The sequence below is a fragment of the Lepidochelys olivacea genome (genome assembly GCF_965140295.1).
Source record: "Lepidochelys olivacea isolate rLepOli2 genome assembly, chromosome: 8".
NCBI classification, from domain to species: Eukaryota; Metazoa; Chordata; order Testudines; family Cheloniidae; genus Lepidochelys; species Lepidochelys olivacea.
In genome coordinates, this window is record NC_140418.1 from 41,053,541 (window position 1) to 41,067,206 (window position 13,666).

General features: G+C 48.0%; 1 protein-coding gene across 2 annotated transcripts in view; it reads left to right on the forward strand.

Moving 5' to 3' along the window:
* The window catches only part of DELE1 (DAP3 binding cell death enhancer 1), a 44,091-nt gene that overhangs the window by 29,303 nt on the left and 1,122 nt on the right, over positions 1–13,666 (forward strand). For both annotated transcript variants that reach the window (XM_084635736.1, XM_084635737.1), the window contains 3 exons: positions 4,199–4,291; positions 10,368–10,524; positions 10,827–11,032. In XM_084635736.1, coding sequence (XP_084491862.1) covers positions 4,199–4,291; positions 10,368–10,524; positions 10,827–11,002 — 426 coding nt within the window. In that variant the 3' untranslated portion in view covers positions 11,003–11,032. The remainder of the gene's footprint in view (positions 1–4,198; positions 4,292–10,367; positions 10,525–10,826; positions 11,033–13,666) is intronic.

The following is a 13,666-nucleotide window of genomic DNA, read 5'->3' on the forward strand; positions in this document are numbered from 1 at the left end:
GAACTATGCAGCCATAGAAAAGGAATGTCTGGCGATGGTATGGACCCTTAAAAAGCTGCAGCCATATCTATTTGGGCAGTGCTTCACCATGTACACCGACCATTCCCCCTGACATGGCTACACCAGATGAAAGGGGCCAATGCCAAACTCCTGAGGTGGAGTCTTCAGCTTCAGGATTATGACATGGAGGTGGTCCACGTTAAGGGGAGTGCCAGTGTTATAGCCGATGCTTTGTCCTGGAGAGGGGGGCCGGAACTTCCCCGGGCCACTGGCTAAAGTGGCCCCGCTCAGTTCAGTCTTGGAGGGGGGACAGATGTGATGAAGTGGGGTTTTATTCATCTTGTTATGTTGCATGTGAGTCTTACTGTCCTATACTAATACTGTGCTTACCTTAGTTTCCTAGTGTACTGCACCAATACTTAGTTGGTGGGAGTTGGGTGTGTGATTTTGCAGAGGCCCTCAGGGCAGGTGAGACTGCCCAGCTATTTTTACTTATGTAACCTGAGACCCAGGAGGTGGGGTGCAACCAGGTGACACCTTTGGCCCAGGAAGTGAGACAAAGAGAAGGAGGAGGGTCATCAAGGGGATGTTGGAGGTCGGGTGGCTGGAGGCTGGCAGTCTGCGTGGGGGCACTGGAAGAGGGGAAATCCCTTGGCTGAAAGTCACTGATGTCTGTAAGAGCAAGCTCTGTTCTATGCTGTGTTCCTGTCAACAAATAAACTTTCGTTTTATGCTGGCTGAGACTCATGTCTGACTGTGGAGTTGGGGTGCAGGGCCCTCTGGCTTCCCCAGGAGCCCTGCCTGTGTGGACTTGCTGTGGGAAGCACACGGTGTGAAAAGGGGATGCTGAATGCTCCGAGGTCAGACCCAGGAAGGTCGAAGCTGTGTAAGCTTCTTGCCCTGGAAACAGTATGCTCAGAGAGAGGAGGCATTCTCCCCCAGAGTCCTGACCATACTGGCTTCGTATGGAGTAGTTCCAGAGCATCGCCCTGTGACTCCGTGACACCAGGGTAAGTGACTGGTCCTTTGGGACTGGATATAACCTGAATATTGCCGTGATCTTTGGTGTAAGGGACCATCTGTCACAAAGGCTCTGGGTGGCAAGATAGATCAGAGTACTCAAGGGGACTGTCTGTAACTCCATGTTAAGGCTATAGTGCTTGAGGAGTTCACACTTGAGTGGTAAAATCTAAGTATAGAACTCATAACCAATTTGGGGTTTGTGCCCTTTTTCTTAACAGTCTTCCCTGAGGTTGGTACTCATGGTCTTGAGTCACAGTTTGAGAAGCACTACAAGCCCCTCACTTCTCCACTGCAAAGGGACCCTGCACTGTGTTTACCAACCGCCAGACCATATCCTTCTCCTGTTCCCTTTTCCCCCAGCTTGTGCAGCGTGGTTTAGTGCAGGGAGAACCCAGACTCCAGGGATGGTAAAAAAATTGTAATCTGTCAAAGAAGAAAGGACTGCTGTGACTAACTTTTCTACAGACAACAAAAGTTTTCTACGACTGTTCTGTCCCCTTCTTTCTTGAACCTAACTCCCCAGCTCTGTTCTGCTCCTACTTGTAAAGGGGCAGTAAGATCAGTGGGGTGGGAGAAGCACTGAAACTGTAATCTTCCAGGGGACAAAAGACAGCTGTGACTAACTTTAGACAACCAACTATAAGTTTTCTACAACTTTCCCTTCCCCAGTCAGGAGCTGTGTAACCCACCCACTCCCATCCCCCCGTCTGCTCAACCCTGGGACCATTGCAACCTGACCACTGGCTGAGAAACACACAGACACAGGGGCAATGTTTTTTCTTAATAATCTCTTTTTAAGAAATACTTTTAGCCAAATGCATAATAGTGGTTTATCAGAAATGAGTAAAATCATTGATTGATAACTGTCAGGTTGGAGTGGGAGGGGGGGCCTGGATGGAGGAGAGAAAGTTGGAAGTTTTTTGTGAGAGGCCAGGGCATGACATTGCCATGATTTCAGCATGACAGTTAAAACTTGCAGACATAGTAATGCATGGCATAGTATCCATGGAGAAAAAGTCAGTGCACAGTACTGCAAATGCCTTTGATCTTAAAATCAGGATTGCAGCAGTGGAGTGAGAGGGGAGATTCGTGAAGAGGGTGGAGGGCTGCTGTACCTTACCAGCCTGGGGTTCTTGTTCCTGCCACCATGCAGGGTCATCTTCGGGTTGATTGCGGGGGCTTTCTTAAGTGACTCATCCAGGTAGGGCGCAGAACAACATGCTCCTCGTGTGCTGGGTCTTCCAGGGCATCCTCCGTGGTCCCTGCTGCTTCCTTGCACTTGCGCTTACTAGCATCCTGACAGACAATGAGGCTGGGGAGATTGGAGAGAGGATTGTGAGCCACTCCAGACTCTGTACTGGGAGCCCATGGCAGCATCCAGTCAATCTCCTTATAGAAGAGGCATGTACAGTGAACCCTCCTGGGGTGACTGTTCGAGTCTTTAGCCCTTTTGCATTTGAACTCAAGAGCTTGATACGTTCCAGGCACTAGGCTGAATGCCCTCCTCTCCTACTTCCATGACATTTCCTGGTACAGGTGCATGTTCCTGCCACTCCTGGCGACATTGTGGAAGATGATGTACTACGATCACACGTTGATTGACAACCAGGTGTGGTCATTGGACCAAGTGGCTGCTCTTGGAGCAGGATCCATTTTCACCTGTATTGATCTGTAAAGAGTGCACCGGGAAGCTGTTCTGATGTGGTCAGTGCAGCTCACTACTACTGGTGAAAATGGGGGGACCAGGACCTTTATAGATTGGATAAGGGTCAGGAAGAAAAGAGTTCAGTGCACTGTGGGAATGGGGGTGGAGGACTTTTACCCCATCCATACTGCAAATTGGCACTCGTATGGAGCTATGCAACAGCCTCCAGTGTGTACTTACCCACACCCCTCAATAGTGCTAGCTTTATACTTGCCTTTTACTCGCCTTCAGGCATGATTGTCCAGTTTAGGTGTGGACCATGGGGTTATGGCACAACCCCACTTGCATGTACCCATGTACAGTTGCTAGTGCAGACATACCAACTATCTGAACAGGATTAAGGAGTTTCATAAATCACTTAATTATTGTAGCACATGAGGTAGTACAAGGGGTCAGTAAAGTTCCACACAGAATCCTTCCAAGGAGATTACATTTTGCTCTCTTGCTAAGAAGTAGCTGGGATCCCAGTACTAGAAAGAGTTAGAGAACATGCCACCAGACTGCATGCTTTCAAAATGCCTCCACTTCTGAGACATGCAAGGTCTGGAGTTCCAGCCACACACGCCCCTGGCCAAGCTCACCAGATTTAGCCTCTAGGACCTAAACCAACCTGCAGTCTTAACTCTCAACTGAGACTCCTAAACCTCGCCTTGTTGGAGCCTGGCTAATCCCCAGAAGGAGGGATTCCTGCAGGCTATGCTTGAAGTAAGAACAGTTACTTACCCAGGAATTGTGGTTCTCTGACATGACTCATCTGCATGGATCTATGCTCCCTTCCCTCCTTTTCTACTAGTTTGGAGTTTTACCAAAGTGGTGATTCTGTGGCAGGCACCTAGTGGCATTTGGGGCTCTGCTCCCTCATATGTATCTTTGGATAGGGAGGACATAACAAGATATAGGAATGGTGTACGCCAGCCTCAGAGACACTGCTTCCCAGAAAGTTCAGAGCTTGTGCGTTGTGTGGAGCACTCCATGCTGGCAGTGTTCAAACACGCACAGCTACTGTATAAGTGACAGTCTGTAGGGCTTGGGGTAATAGCTCGTGGTCAGGACTCCTCCATGTTCATGCGCACATGTGGCTCTGTTTGCCCAGGGCTGTGGAGTATAAGAGAGTAACATGGGTGTTAGTGCAGTGGTTTTATTGCAAAGTAAAGGCTATTTACCTCCAAGCACCCTGCTTCGGAGCCTTTTGCCTTTTTTTTTATACACTTGTGGCTTCCCCACTTTTGCCATGACAGAGGTCCAGGTTTATCCTCTCGGGACAGCCCCTTCCCCTTCCGGGGGCTGTGCAGCAGGTAGGATGTTTTCCTCTCCAGTCTACTGGTGAACATCTTGCCTGTGGCACCGGAGACGATTGTTTGACATCCCACAGGGAGAGAGTCACTAGGCAACATATACCATGGTGATGGGCATGATCTATAATAAAGACAGATGATCCCTAGTGATTTGTGTTATGTGGTTTTGCTGCAGGCACAGGCCTACCTTGGGGTGCTCTACATGAAAGGGCTGCAGTCTGCAAAACAGAGGGCTCTGAAATACCTGTGGCTGGCGGTGAAGAATGGGGTAAGTGCTTTCTCTGCCAATAGAAGGCGATAATTGCTCTGGTCGTGGGCTTGCTGGGCCTTCTCAATTGGGCTCAAAGTCCAGGAGCCAGGATTGCTGGAAGTGAGATTCTCTCTAAATGTTTGCAGTGTTGTTGTAGCTGTGTTGGTCCCAGGATATTAGAGAGATGAGGTGGGTGAGGCAATATCTTTTATTGGACTAACTTCTGTCGGTAGAAGGGACCAGCTTTTGAGCATCACAGAGCTTTTCCTCCAATAAGGAAAAGGTAACCAGAGTGTCCATGCTAAATACAAGATGGTACAGATGGTTAAGTGTAAGTTGTTCATACATGCTGTAGGAGACCACTTAAAATGAAGTGGGCAGTTAAGGGTTAGCCGGCAGTAGGGTGTGTTACCAATTGTTGGAATGAACTATAAAAAAACAGTGTTTCTAGACATGTCTACACTACAACATCCACAATAATTAAAGCAGTGGTTCATGCCCACATGTACTCCTTCTGTCGGTGGTGTCCGTCCTCACCAGGAGCACTTCCATGCACTAAAGTGGGGCAGTATGGGGCACGCACAGCTGGAGCCCCATCACCCTGGGGCTGACAGCCTGAGCTCACAGCTGGAGCCTCTCCCATCTCACCCTGTGGGTGACAGCCCTTTCCTCATTGCGGAATCCCAAGCCTAGGCTCCAGCCCGAGCCCGAATGTCTACACTGCAATTGAACAGCCCCATAGCCTGAGCCCTGCGAATCCAAGTCAGCTGACCCAGGCCGGCCATAGGTGTTCAGTTGCAGCATAGACATACCCAGTAAATAGCCCTTTGTTCTTGCATTAGGAGAGGATAAACAGAGCTCCAGGGATCATCTCTAGCACACTGGTTCTTCTGTAGGTCTCTGTCATGTCCCTTCTTACACAACTCTCAGTACTAAGGAGTTCTTCTTTTTCCAGCCCGTCTCTGCAGGGCCCATCTCTAGGTCCCCTCTCTTCGTTCTAGATCTCTGGGATGGGCGTCCGAGGGGAATCCTCTGTGTTTTAAATCTTTTTATTTTCCCTGTAAAGTTACCTTCTATCCTGATTTTGCAGGTGTGATTCTCTTACTTTTTTTTTTTTTACAAATAAAATTCTTCTTTTAAGAATCTGATTGATTTTCAGTGTCCTAAAAACCAGGGGGTTTGGTCTGTGTTCACATTGTAACCAAATGGTTAGTATATTACTCTCAAGCCTCCCCAGGAAAGGGGGTGAAGGGGTTTGGGGGAATATTTTATGGGAATAGGGACTCCAAGTGACCCTTTTCCTGAATTTTTGTCTAAATCACTTGGTGGCAGCAGCAATACCGTCCAAGGACAAGGGAAGGATTTGTGCCTTAAGGAAGTTTTTAACCTAAGCTGGTAGAAGTAAGCTTAGGGGGTCTTTCATGCGGGTCCCCACATCTGTACCTCAGAGTGTGGAGGGAACCCTGACATGGTGGAGAGGTGGGATCATTTTGAACCAGAAGCATAGACCTCAGGATTTTAAAAGAACACTTTTTTTCTTTTCTTTTCTTTTTCTTTTTTTGGCTGCTTGAAAACCAGGGAGATTTTTTTTTTTTTAAAAGGACACTTTTTTTTCCCTTAAAAGAAGAATTTTATTTGTTTAAAAAAAAAAAAAAAAGTAAGAGAATCACACCTGCAAAATCAGGATGGAAGGTAACTTTACAGGGTAAATAAAAAGATTTAAAACACAGAGGATTCCCCTCTGACTCTGCTTCCCAGTTACAAAACAGGAATGAAAATACCTCTTAGCATAGGGAAAATTCGCAAGGTAAAAGAAAAGATAATCTAATGTATTTCCTTGCCCTTACTTACAATTTTTATAATTTTAGATGGATCATTTCCGGTATGTTTTTAGCAGATGTTTTACCTGCTTGGTCTCTCTCTCTCTGTCAAGAGAGGGAACCACAAAGAGGGCACAAACAAACCCCCCCTTCCACCCCAGATTTGAAAGTATCTTCTTTCCTTATTGGTCCTTTTGATCAGGTGCCAACCAGGTTATCTGAGCTTCTTAACCCCTTACAGGTAAAGTGATTCAGTACATCTGGCCAGGAGGGATTTTATGTTAGTGCCTACATAAAGGTTGTTACCCTTCCCTTTATATTTATGACAAGGCTTGACTGAGCAATAGTGTGGTTGTCCATTGTGTGGCTGGCAGGTAAGCTATAGTGCTTAGGTCGCCAATGGGGAGCTGTGGCTGCTGAGTCAGAGCTGTGTGCCAGTCTCTACAGCTTTACAGGACTTTGTAAATCCACACAATTCAGTGTGTCCTCTGTGCAGGAGGCAAGGTGTCCTGTGGGACAAGCACCCTTTGTGTGTGACCGTGCATTAATGATTGCTCTGCTTATGGACAAGGGGGCATACATAGGGCTGCACGTGCCCCGTTAGCTCTAGTATCCCAATTTCTGTGTGCTTCCCTGTGCAATCAGAATGTTTGCTTGAGCCAAGTGTTTGGTTTGTTCCTTCAGCATAGGCCTAGAAGTTGGGGGGAGGAATCAAATTATTTAGCAAGGGTTGGTAAAAGGAACAGACTGTGGAGGTGTCGGATAGAAAGTCTTTCTCAAGAGATCCTCAGAGGAGTAAGTAAAAGACTGTAAGTAACAGTCTAGGAGAGCCTGGGTGAATGATAGAGGAGCAAAGAGAAGTCTCAAGACTTGGACTCTCCTGTGTTTATTAAAGCTTGTCAGATCATCTTTCATGTAGTCTGATCCTGTAGTAGATCTTATATTGCTTTTCTGAAATTTTGGTTGAAGGTCTGTACTCATCCAGATTATAGATAGCCCTATCTTTGTTCCTCCATATTTCCATGGTATAAGATCTTCCAATTTATTATAGCTAGGTTGGGGTTTTCTATTACTCACTGTAATAGCGTGGCACCCACCTCTCACAAGCGCCCCTTCTGGTTGGGTGTGTCTGCAGTCTTTAAACCAGTCCCAGCCCTGGTATTGGGCCATACCCCCAGGGCTTCCTCCCTGAAGGCAATGGTTTCACCCTCTTGGTCTACTTTGGCCCCAGCTCTCCAGCCGGGCCACTAAGTAGTTCAGTTCCTCTTCTGGTGGTTTCTCATTGTCTGATTGTAGGCCAGTTTCCCAGTGGCCTATCGGGAGCAGAGGGACCTGGGCCCACCCATTACTCCAGGTCCCAGCCTAGAGACCCTAAGAATAGCAACCACGCATTGCCATGGCCCTTTAACTATGTTGGTTTCAGTTCCCTGGGCCACTTCGCCATGGCCCCAGCCTTTACAAAAGCTTCACCCTTAGCTCAGGGCTCTTTTATATTCAGGCCCAGCAGCCAGCCAATGTTCTTCCTTGCTCCCCAGGTCCCTGCCAGCACTGAGCTGTCTGTGGTACTGCAGTTCCCTTTGGCCAGCCAGGAGTGCCATCTGCATTCATCTAGCTCCAGCAAGGAAGTGCCTGTCTCTGGCTCTGCAGCTCCTTTTATATGGCACTCCTGGGCCCCGATTAGCTGCTCCCTGCAGCATCTCTCATTGGCTGCTTCCTGCGCTGTCCCTCTAGCCCGTTTGGAGGGCCTCTTTACTGCTCCTTTCCTGGGATGAGCGTGTCCACCCTGTCACACTCAGTTATTGTTGATATCTTTTAATCAACATAATCATATATGGATGGGTGGGTAGATGGATTTGGGAGAGTATATGCTCAACAAGAGAGTGACAGATATTACCCAATAAGATGATCTAGTATGAGTCATGATTCTTAGTTTGCCTTTTGGTTTTCTATTTTGAAGACAGTCACTGCTTTTTAACCATATTTGAATGAATTATCAAATCCTCATTTACATAATTCATATAGAATCATAGACTATTAGGGTTGGAAGAGACCTCAGGAGGTCATCTAGTCCAATCCCCTGCTCAAAGCAGGACCAACACCAACTAAATTATCTCAGCCATGGCTTTGTCAAGTCAGGCCTTAAAAACCTCTAAGGATGGAAATTCCACCACCTCCCTAGGTAACCCATTCCAGTGCTTCATCACCCTCCTAGTGAAATAGTGTTTCCTAATATCCAGCCTAGACCTTCCCCACTGCAACTTGAGACCATTGCTCTTTGTTCTGTCATCTGCTACCACTGAAAACAGTCTAGAGCCATCCTGTTTGGAGTCCCCCTTCAGGTAGTTGAAGGCTGCTGTCAAATCCCCCCTCACTCTTCTCTTCTGCAGACTAAATAACCCCAGTTCCCTCAGCCTCTCCTCGTAAGTCATGTACCACAGCCCCCTAATAATTTTTGTTGCCCTCCGCTGGACTCTCTCCAATTTGTCCACATCCCTTCTGTAGTGGGGGGACCAAAACTGGACGCAATACTCCAGGTATGGGCCTCATCAGTGTCGAATAGAGGGGAATAATCACTTTCCTCGATCTGCTGGTAATGCTGCTACTAATACAGCCCAATATTCTATTGGCCTTCTTGGCAACATGGGCACACTGCTGACTCATATCCAGCTTCTCGTCCACTGTAATCCCCAGGTCCTTTCCTGCAGAACTACTGCTTAGCTAGTCGGTCCCCAGCCTGTAGCAGTGCATGGGATGCTTCCTTCCTAAGTGCACTTGTCCTTATTGAACCTCATCAGATTTCTTTTGGCCCAGTCCTCCAATTTGTCTGGGTCATTCTGGACCCTATCCCTACCCTCCAGTGTATCTACCTCTCCCTGCAGCTTAGTGTCATCTACGAACTTGCTGAGGGCGCAATCTATCCCATCCTCCAGATCATTAATAAAGATGTTGCAAAACCGGCCCCAAGACCAACCCCTGGGGCACTTGGCTTGATACCAGCTGCCAACTAGACATTGTGCCGTTGATCACTACCCGTTGAGCCCGACAATCTAGCCAGCTTTCTATGCACCTTACAGTCTGTTCATCCAATCCATACTTTTTTAACTTGCTGGCAAGAATACTGTGGGAGACTGTATCAAAAGCTTTGCTAAAGTCTAGATATATCACATCCATTTCCATCGATTTCCCCATATCCACAGAGTCAGTTATCTCATCATAGAAGGCAATCAGGTTGGTCAGGCATGACTTGCCCTTGGTGAATCCATGTTGACTGTTCCTGATCACCTTCCTCTCCTCCAAGTACTTCAAAATGGATTCCTTGAGGACCTGCTCCATGATTTTGCCAGGGACTGAAGTGAGTCTGTAGTTCCCCAGGTTCTCTTTCTTCCCTTTTTTAAATTTGGGCACTATATTTGCCTTTTTCAAATCGTCCGGGACCTCCCCAGATCGCCACGAATTTTCAAAAATAATGGCCAGTGGCTCTGCCATCACATCAGCCAACTCCCTCAGCACCCTTGGATGCGTTAGATCTGGATCCATGGACTTGTGCATGTCCAGCTTTTCTAAATAGTCCTTAACCTGTTCTTTCACTACTGAGGGATGCTCACCTCCTCCCAGTACTGTGTTGCCCAGTGCAGCAGTCTGGGAGCTAACCTTGTCTGTGAAGACTGAGGCAAAAAAAGCATTGAGTACTTCAGCTTTTTCCACATCATGTGTCACTAGGTTGCCTCCCCCACTCAGTAAGGGTCCCACGCTTTCCCTGACCTTCTGCTTGTTGCTAACATACCTGTAGAAACCCTTCTTGTTACCCTTCACATCCCCTGCTAGCTTCAGCTCCAGTTGTGCTTTGGCCTTCCTATACTCAGTAAAGATCTCACACCATGGAAACTGCTGTCCTTAAAGATAAATATGGAAAAATCCCTTTATGTCTGTCTTTTTGCCCAAGTAAATCTGGAGTGTTGGAAGATTTACCTCATTATCTTTTGGACTGTAGAATTTTCCAGCTTTTGAAAGCACGCTGGATTTTACCTCTTTTGTACAATAAATCATTTTTATTACCATCTCAGAAGATAACGTTTTTAGTTAGCATTATCTTGAAGAAGAGAGGTTTTTTTAAGTTCTGATTGACATGTTATTGTGTTATATGGGTGTTGGTGTTGTTTTTAGATTGTGAATGTTTTTCTTTTTGTATTTGCCAAAGACGTATGTCATATCCATTGAATTGAAATAGTCTAGACTCCCCTCCTCCCTGACTGCTGTGTGTATATTACATCTAGGATTCCCAAAGCAGGTACCATGTTGGTGTTTGCTATGAGAAGGGCCTTGGAGTACAACAGAACTTCACAGAAGCAATGGAGCATTACCAGCACTCGGCTGCTGCAGGAAACAGACATGCTCAGGAGAGAGTGCGAGTTGTTGAGCAGGAGATGGCAGGTACTGCAGCATCAGAGGTTTAGGGCAAAAGGGACATTGGGCAGCACTTCTGTGTGGGGGGAAGCTCCTGTTGCCAGAGGCCAGGGCCCCATTAGGGGAAGCCCCTGTCACCAGAGGCCCTGACAGCGCTGTCGTGAGGGGAGACACCACAGCTGTCGATGTTGCTACAGTAAGGGTCTCTCTCCTCTTGTTCTCCACCCTGCCCTGTGCTCACTGGCTGGTTGTTGAGGATTCTGAATGGTGGGATTGCTCACCTGCAACCCGAGGGTTTCAGTAATGTCTCCTCTTTGTGGGCTTGGCAGCCGCAGAGAGCACCCATCCAGCACCTTCTGGAATGAGAGCGTTCTCCTCCAGCCCCTGCCTCTGGGTCCTGGAGCAACTAGCAGAGCAGCGCCAGGCCTCTCCGATGGGACGTCGTGCTTTACCCCTGCCCCACTCCTGGAGCACAGGCAGTCTGCCAGGGGCTGACATCAGCTGACTGAGATGGAATCCAGCCCTGGAACACACGGCAAGTCTAACAGATTCTTCCCACCTGGACCACGGCCAGTGCTCTATTCTCAGGGGATAGCAGTTGGCTAGTAGGTACCAATGGAAACAGTCCCTTCCTGTGGAAATCATGCCAAAGAGGAGCAGTACCATCCTTCTGTAACTCCACCAGCCCTTGGGGAGAGGCAGCAGTGTGGAGGGGGTGGGGTGGTAGCGGAGGCGGGTGGGCTATGGTGTATGGAGAGGAGGGGGCAGTGCAAGTTCTCTAATGGAACAGGAATGATACAGATGCCTCCAGAGCAGTCTCCCTGTGCCCTACTGATACTACTCTGCACTACCTGGCCTAATTTCACGCTGCTCCAGCCAACCCCGGGCCCCAGGTCCTCCACTCTGACTTGGCCCAGGGGCCTGACCACATGCATTCACACAGCCCAACCCAGCTCAGCCTTCATGCTTTGTGAACTGGGCTAACGCCTCACTGTCTCTGCTGGCCTGAAGGCCTTGCTGGAGGCTCCCCCTCTGAACACCAATGCTGGAGCTGCACTTGGCTCTCTGGTCCATCCCCGACCTGCAGTGTCTGGCACCGTGTCATGACTTGCCACCAGGGCTGCAGGTCACACAGTGGCTCTGCACATACAAGTTGCAGCAATTTAATTATATCAGTTAAAAGCTGATTAAGTCAAATGGATGCTGATCTCTGCCTGTGCCTGTACATGTACCCACACAAGCTAAGCTGACACAAGCAGGATTTAAGCTGTGTTAAGAGAATCTGCACACAAATTGCACTGGTTTAATTCAGTTGCAAATTCTCCCTGTAGTCAAACTGGTGCATTTCTGTGTGTAGGCCTGGCCTCACGACAGCAGCTATCCCCTGGCACCTGCACTCAATTCCAGCCTCCATTCAGCAACTGCAGGGTACAGGCTCCCCCTTTGTTCCCAGAGCCTGTGGCCTTGCATTCAGGGCCACTCAGTTTACTTGCTCTTCCTTTGTGAGGCAGGATGCAACTGGCAGGAAATCCCTCCGACGGATTTCCCTACTCTCATAATAACCAGGGCTGTTCCTGAGCATCATCTCCCTGCTGTGGAGGTGGGAGGAGGGGAGGGAGGAAGGGGGAGCTGCACCCACCCCCTTCCTTTGTTTTAGGACTCACGGAGTGTGGGGGGTGAAAGCTAAGATAGGGGAATGGAATTAATCTCTTTAATTCACTAGTTTATTGTCATCTACAAATAAGTCCAGTGGCTACATGCAAATAGTGCAGGGTGAGGAAGCTGGGAGGTTGTTAGCTGTGTCTGTGGGACGCCTTCAATCTGAGATGAGAGCAAGCCCTCCAGTGCTGAGCTCCCCCACAGCCACAAGCACCTCCCCTGTAGCTTGTAAAGGAGTTCAGGCCTGTGGCTGGGCCAGAATTTGCCTCACAGTCATTTGGTTGCTGAGGAAAAACAATTTTGTTTTCAGCAGTCAGCAAGTAGTAAAGAATTAGTGGTGTAACTAATAACAAGATGGTGCGAGCAGCGAAGAATGAGCCCCATCCTTCAGGTCACTGTTGTTTGCTTCCAAGGACCTTTGGACTTAAGTATTTTAGAGAGTCCAGTGTTAGAAGAATTTGATTTTTGAAAAGTTACAGAACTCCAAGTGCTAGAGGCTTTTTGGTTGCATTGCTCCATCACCTGAGCCAGCCACACCATGTAGAAGGCACTCTCAAGGGAATGGACAGTTGGGAGCAAGTTCCACGCCCCAAAATGACTTTTCATTTTCGCTTCTTTAAATTCCTCCCCCGTGTCTATTCCTGCTGTGGGTTGTTATGCACACACACACAAAACAAAGCTTTGTAACTGCTGTGCACATGGGAAAGGTCGTGAGAGGGCAGGGCAGGTGTGGGCATTCACTTGACAATTTTGGCCCTGTGCTGGTACTAAACAGATCTTTGCCAGCTCTGGGGAAATGCCGTTACATAAAGGGGAGTCAGAAATGCAGTTGTTTTGGAGAGCCCACCTCAAAATTTGTAACAAGAGAGACGCTAAATGGAGCTATCAGTACATCTAAACAGAAAGTGCTGCTTAGCCTTAACTAGGCCCCTGGCCATTGCCAACAAGCAGCCTCCAGCTCCAGATTACAATCACCTCAGTATTAATCTATCTGGTGGAATACTGAGTAGGTGACAACTGTCAAATATTTGGGCAGTGTCAGTGCTGGAGGATGCTCAAAAGACATGGACACTCATATAGCAGAAGCTACAGCCATGTTTTAGGCCCTTCAAGTGGCCTCTGGAGATGTTGGGACATAAGTTTACCACAAAGCTGTAGGTCTATCGAACTATGGTTATACCAGTTTTATTGTATGGAAGTGAAACATGGGTGCTGAGGAAGGCTGAAGAGCATGGACTGACGTTTTCGATTCTAGTCATCATCATCAACTGCTCCTTATTTAAGGCAGGACAGGATCAGAAATGGGCAGGGGTTTGGTTTTGACAGTTATCTTGGTATGATCATGTCAGGATGGAAGAGCAACAAATTCTGATGCACATGTACCAAGGAATGCCATGAACTGGCTGGCAATCACATGGGTGCCAAAAGCTTCAGTGGTGTGATAAGGCTGCCAGTGATGGACAAACTGTGAATATCCAGCCAGACCAGAGATCAGTTTTAGTGGCGCCTG